Source organism: Cyprinodon variegatus, unplaced genomic scaffold (genome assembly GCF_000732505.1).
Source record: "Cyprinodon variegatus isolate N-32 unplaced genomic scaffold, C_variegatus-1.0 Scaffold190, whole genome shotgun sequence".
Taxonomy (NCBI): Eukaryota; Metazoa; Chordata; class Actinopteri; order Cyprinodontiformes; family Cyprinodontidae; genus Cyprinodon; species Cyprinodon variegatus.
The window spans coordinates 595,447-602,286 of record NW_015150643.1 but is presented as its reverse complement, the minus strand read 5'-3'; the positions used below and the strand labels follow the sequence as shown (position 1 = coordinate 602,286).

Genomic DNA, 6,840 nt, shown 5'->3' with positions numbered 1-6,840 from the left:
GAATGTGAGCATTGATGACTGAAAGACATCTTCTGCCTCCATTTATCTGTTTACTACAGTGTGCTGAATTCACGTTAATGTGGATTTAAAGACATTTCCAGTCTCCATTTACGTTCACCTTTGGTTCAGCACAGCAATGACTACACTGGAAAAAATGATGTAGAAATAAGTAAAAATGTCTTAAATTAAATGTATTTACACTTAATTTGAGTAGGTAAATGAGATAGTTTGCCAATGGAATGAGTATTTTTATTCTTAAAATAAGATAATTAGATAATATGCCCTTGGAATAAGACAATGCAATTGTGTTTTCTTATTTTAAGTGTAAATTGTCTCGTACCATTGGCAAAATGTCTCTTTTACCTCCTCAATCCAAAAACAAATGCATTTCTTTTAAGAAAAAATTAGTTATCTAGATTGAGATTTTTTCCAGTGTATATTTTATTCCACAAACACCTGCTGAGTGGCCCATCATGGACTCCTGGTACTAGAGGATGTTCATCACCCTTTTTTTTTTAAACTAGGAACCAATGAGGACCAGAACTTTGAAAGGATGAGTCCAAAGAGCTCAGCCTTAGAGCCTATCGCTGGCAGAGCAGAATGGAGTCTATATACAGTAGCACTCATTTAAAATGGCCCTTCCCAGTCAAATGTCAAGTGACCCCCGCCTTGCTTATTTTTTTTCACTGAATTACAGGGTCTGACCAGGAGAAGGCGCGTTTCTTTAGATCTTAATGTCCACAAATAATGAGAGAAAGAACATTTTAGTACAAAGATTGATGTTTAAAAGGAATTGGAAAGTGGGGAAATTTTGAATGGCTACTACTGTGCTTCCATGTGCATCTGCTCACAGCATTCAGCATGTGTAAATGTGCACTATGGGGAGAAATTATCTGTAGTCAGTCCAGAGCCGGAGATACTGCTGCTGTGAATGATGGAAGCAAAGTTATAAACTGTAACAGTACAGTGAAGTAAGAGAAGAGAAACAAACGGATAAACAGCAGGATCAGCGTAATGACGCAGCACAACAAGCCCTGCGTGTGTAAAGAGCCGCTGCAGATGGAAAAAAACTCTGACCACTTCAGGTTTGATGAAACTCAGCTCCAGTTAATGTAGACGTCACTCTGTGGTTTCTGAGGCTCCAAGTCATCTTAGGTGACTAGTCATAGTCATTTTATAGTCATTTTAAGAAGAAGTTCCTCTCTTCTTTTTCTCCTCCACCTGCTCCACATAGTGATCATCTCTGCTGCAGCTGCCTATAAGATCCATATAATACTTTGAGAAAATAGTGAATGCACTAATTTGCTGCTTAATTGGATCGCTGCATTTATCAGATATTTGCATCATTTCCTCCTTCAATTGGAACTTAAACTGAAGTGAGAAATGTTGGAGACAAACATCAGGTGGACAGCAGCAGGTGTTATTTTACAGCACAGTCCGGCACGCATCTGAGCATGTGGTCATCAATCATACCTGGCTGTCAATATTTTATTTAAATGCCTCAGAAATGAGAAATCAGAATCTATTTATAGTTTATCCTACATCTAATATAAAGCTCCATCAGACTACCCCTGTCTATCATGATGGTTTGTTCCTCTACTGTTACAGAAGGTGCGCTGTAGGAGGATAATGTTTTACAATTATATGCTCACCTTATACTTTATGGAGGACCAACTCTGCCATATTTAAAAAATAAATACAGAAATAAATAAATGCTCAATAAATAAATAAGCATACAATTAATTGCCCCCAAAAATACAATATCTCAAAAAGTTGTCCTCTAAGACACCCCCCCTCCTCATTTACATAATGAGGCAGAAATTCAGACAGAAATGTAAAAACGACAGGCAGAAATAAATGGCGTTAAAGAAATAATAGGGTAAAAAAACCAAAAAACCAAGGAAGAATAAAAAAGACAAAAAATATTATCACATGCACTTAAATAAATATTTAAAAATATAAGTCATAAATAAATAAAGTTGAAGATTATAACGGATAATAAATAAATAAGCTAATTATTATAAACGCGAATAGATAAATAAGCTAATTAAAAGAGATATATACATTTATGACTCACTGTATAATTTAATTTCTACCTACATTTGTATATTTGTTGTATTTTTGAGGCAATTAATTGAAAGCTTATTTATTTATTTCGGTATTTATTTTTAAATATGGCAGAGTTGGTCCTCCATAATACTTATGCTGCGGCCACAATTAAGTACACGGTGAAAACAAGTTTGAAAACAAATTAGTTTTTTTGAGAGAACTTGAGCACAAATCAGTGTTTAGTGAACACAAAGAAGTACTTTTTTGGCCATAAATGAATATTTTGTAGGAACTGATAAGTATTTTGTGGGCATGTTGTATATTATTGTCCATGTCAGCATCCCAGGTTCCGTACTAACCAATGAAATAATTTACAGTCCCTCCACACAGCAGAGCAGGGCAGCAAAATTCACTTTGCTTCTATTTTTTCAAGATGCTGCAGCAAATATAGTCAGTAGTGATGGTGAGATGAAGCCTCATGAGCCATTTGGGTTCATGAAGCTTCATTTGAACATGTCACCGCCTACTGGTGGAAAGCAGAACTACAGTCAGTAATAAAATCTGTGATTTAAAAAAAATATATTTTTCCTTTCCTATTTAAGTTCCTTTGAAATTGTTAATAATCGGTGTGTATAATCAAATGTACGTTTTTTTTTTCTAGTGTAAAATGTCTTAGATGAGAACAATCATTTAAGGTGCACAGTTTTCCTGCCATTTTTGTAAAATAAGCTCAAGCAGAGTTATCTAATTTGGAGTGTTTTTACCCGTGTTTCGCTCTCGATCTCGGAAACATCCGAACATCTGGACAGACAGTATGCGTGTTCATGTGTTTTGAAGGCGTGGTTTCGATGGGGTGGTCTGACGGGAGAGGCACTGTTGAGTATGTTCAAAAATATAGTTTCCTGGAACCATTTTTCCAAGATCTCCTACAGCACCTTTAAGTATATATGCAACTTTCAAAAGTGGAAGTCAATTACAGCTGACCTCACTAACACTGGTAACTGCTCCCTAGACAACAATACTACTTAAGACTTAAGTTACAACTGTGTCCAGCGGCTTGCTTAGATTTTGATCATTACATTCGATGATCGAAAAAAAAAAGATTGTTTCAACCAACTAGATTGCTTGTTTTTCTTTTATTTTTAGAATCTATCTAATTGACCACTACTCTCCTATAAACTCCCACATCTTAACTGAGTAGTGAGGCTGTTTAAATTCCTGTCCAAGTTCTTGCGCTGTGTGAACCACTTCCCGCAGGGGTCTCGTGGTGTCAGGGTAACGAGGCTTCGGACGTCATCAATTTTGGCCCCTCCCATAAATGAATCACGTCTCGACACATGCTTTGTGGAAACGCCCCCTCCATTACTCGACACATGCCTCGAAGCCTCGGCTCATGTCATCACTAATATTCAGAAATCCACTTAATTCAACTGCATGCTCTGCCAGATTTTCCAAGAAGTGAATTAAAGGTTACTTCATGAAGGCATTTCCAATTATATTCATACATGTGTGTTAAGTAATTAACTGAGCAGATTAGATCTATTACAATCACCAAACGACTGAACCTTAAATGCATAAATATTCAGGTGCTTCTCTGCGATCCTTACCCATCATAGAATGCCACTTCTAAACATTTCTGGATGCCCAAAATAGAAGAGTGAAAATGTTTTTGCTGTTTTCAGGAGGAGCTGTTTTGGTCCAAGTTCTGAATTTCTCACCGGCTTTTAATGCAGCATCTGTGGAAGCTCTGTGGAGCTCCTGTGGGCTTCCAAAGTGTGCATGTGTGGATCTTGTTTGCTTGCATAAATGGTTCTGTCTGTGAATCTTGTCCTTTGTGTGTGTGGATTTTTTTGTGCTTGCATGAATCGTGCTGTGTATGTGTAGATCTTGTCCTGTGCATGTATGAATCACATGTGCGTAATTGTGAAAAATGAGACCAATCTAGCTCCATAGCTGGAAGCATATTGGAGCAGAGGAGCTGGACAAACTGTAAAATTGGAGTCAAGCTGTCCTAAAACGACACTCTAAGTCTAATCATTTATAGTGACAGATCCGACCCCGAGGTTAGAGAGGCAGGTTTTTCTGAGCAGTGGAGCCCACAGAGCATTGATACACACTGAATGCTTTGTCATGACCTGAAAAATAATTTGATATAACCTATATTACATTAATATTTGGGTAAGTTATGCAGTGTTTAGTACGTCACTTTCAAGCTGGACTCCCGAACATAGTGGTCAAAGCTTTAATAAACGCTGCATCCACAGGCGTGACAGGGACATGTTCCCACCAATACCCTTAGCTTTTTGTTCTTTCCGCTTATTTTCTGTAGCCAAAGGTAACGGAGGTTGGGTGCAGCTAACTGTGTTAAGAGCATTTTGAGTCAGTGTTTTTTTTCCTCTCTCCTGCTGCTCCCATGTCCCGCCTCTCGGTGTGACATCATCGGATCTGTCGCTTTGAGACATCTGATTGGCGGTCGCATTTCATTGTGTACAAAAAGAGCAGCATTAAACGGCAGCTAATTCGATGCATGTTTAAGTGAAAGTTAGGAGACATGTTGATTAAAATTAGAGATGCCACTGAAAAATCTGTTGGTTAGAGACACAGAGCTTTTCAGCTAAAAATAGCAACAGATTGTAAGTTTATACAAGTTAGTATTATAATGAAAGAAGTTTGAGAAAACAGTTTAAATTTTGTTTTCTTCTTTACTTCTTTACTGGTTAAAAAAATCTTGGCTTCTCAGAGGACCATGACTCTCAGTTACAGCTTAAAATCAACATGTTTTCTTATTGATCAGACAGAATCAGACTGCAGAGCTTCTACATATCTGGAAATTTAGTTTCTGGCATCATCATATTAGTAAAGAGGTTCATAAATCTTTTTATACAGCTTAGAAGTAGGGAGAGCTGCAGATTTAAAGGGGAAACAGATTTACTGCAACATGCAATAAAATATATCTCCAAGTTTAGCAAGAAGTTTACAAGAAAAAAAATGGCTATCTTTAAAATGCAGAATATCCATATTTTTCTGGATGGGTGGATGGAATTGAAATTTTACTCGTAGGGATGCATGATATATCTATTTTGGCATCTGAATCGGCTGTTATTCATTATTTCTTTATACTTTAATATTTTTTGGCCCTATTTATATATATATATATATACATATATATATAAAGCATAAGGAATATCTAACTACCTATAAATTTAAATATCAGTGCATTATGGTTCTCTTCTGTTCTCAATAATAGGACATCATTCAATAAATATATGTTTGAGCTCATTTTTGGAAAAAACAAAAACCTAATAAAAGCTTTCAGGTGGAGTAACTGTAGGTCCATCAGCCCCCACCCTTAAAGCGCCCCCACCAACTTTCATCTCTAAGCTACACCCTTGACTGCATCCAATATATGAGGCAGTTTAACCTGTTGGGATTATTAACTGTAGAAAACAGACTTTAAAAGGTACCATTTGTTGAAGTAATTAAAAACAAAACTGTACAAAAATATACATACATTATGCATCTTAAATGTAAAACCTTCTTTATCTGTAAATATATTTAACCGAGAACTGCTTTGATTTTTCTCTGTAGTCTCTCTGGAATTGTGTGTTAATTTAATAAGAGTATTGTTATTTTAGATTAATAAAAAATAATTATTAGTCTATTATTTACTTTCTGGAAATATCCAAAGGAAGTTTCCAGAATGACTCACTAACAGGAGGAAGTAAAAAGAAAAAAGCCTAATTGCTGTTTAAACTTTGGCAAAAAAAAAACTAATTAAAATAAAGTAAAATAAAACTTTTGAGCTTATAGTGAGACTAAACCAGAAATGTGGATGGATTTTTTGTATTTTAGTGACGCTGAAGTGATTCAGTTGTTGTTTTGCTCCACAGTGGATCTCCCTGGTGTTTTACCGCACCTTTGTTATCATCTGGGCCCTTGACGACGATGTGTGCATCCAGCTCCTGCAGCTGAGCCTGGAGGGTCTCCAGCTTGCGCTTGGAGCTGCGGAGCTGCGAGTCCACCTGCTGGGCTTTCTTCTTGTCCGTGATGGCCCTGCGCAGGTTTTCTGCGCCCTCCTTGATCTTCAGCTCCTTGCGGATCTCCCTGCGGATCTTCTCCCGGTGCTCATCCAGGTGCTGCTGCACGCTGCTGTCGGAGAAGTCCGAGTTTTGGTCCAAGCCGAGCTGCTGGAGCACCGACAGGCCATCAGGGTCGGTCTGAGGAAGAAAAGAAACAACAAGGGGTGAAGATGCTGAACAGGATGCCATTTATTAAGCCTCTATGTTTCAGTCTGAAGGAGAACATGGTGATCTGACAGGTTATACAAAAGGAAAGGGGAACAACAGAAACTCAGAGAGCGCCTCTGCATCCTGTGAACCCTCTGCAGCTGAACCTTTGGGGCAGGATCAAAGCTGAGGTTCAGTTTAAGTGCATAAAGAGCTGAGTGCTCTAATCAACTCTTCTGCTGATCACTTCTAACAAGATTACAGCAGATTAGAACAGCATTAATACAGAGCAGAATCAATTAAGTTCCACGTTTGATTGGTCATATAGGAAGAATGTATGTGAAACAGGCTGAATCAAAAGGAGAGAACCATATCTAGATTTTGTCTTTTTTCTGCTTTCATCCAACTAACTACCTAAACATGTCTCTATAAGGTAAAAAGCATACAGAGGGCAGAATATTTTTGCATTAACAATGGCATCAAACCCAGGAGTAAATCTTTTTTTATATTGTACCTGTCAAAATTAGGGGTGTAAATAATAATCGTTTTGTATCGATGCATCGAT

At 37.4% G+C, this 6,840-nt stretch overlaps 1 protein-coding gene across 3 annotated transcripts in view; it reads right to left on the bottom strand.

The window, feature by feature from the left end:
• Window positions 1-6,840, bottom strand: part of LOC107087681 (serine/threonine-protein kinase N1-like) — a 77,249-nt gene that overhangs the window by 32,584 nt on the left and 37,825 nt on the right. For all 3 annotated transcript variants that reach the window (XM_015379390.1, XM_015379389.1, XM_015379388.1), the window contains exon 2: window positions 5,966-6,266. In XM_015379390.1, coding sequence (XP_015234876.1) covers window positions 5,966-6,266 — 301 coding nt within the window. The remainder of the gene's footprint in view (window positions 1-5,965; window positions 6,267-6,840) is intronic.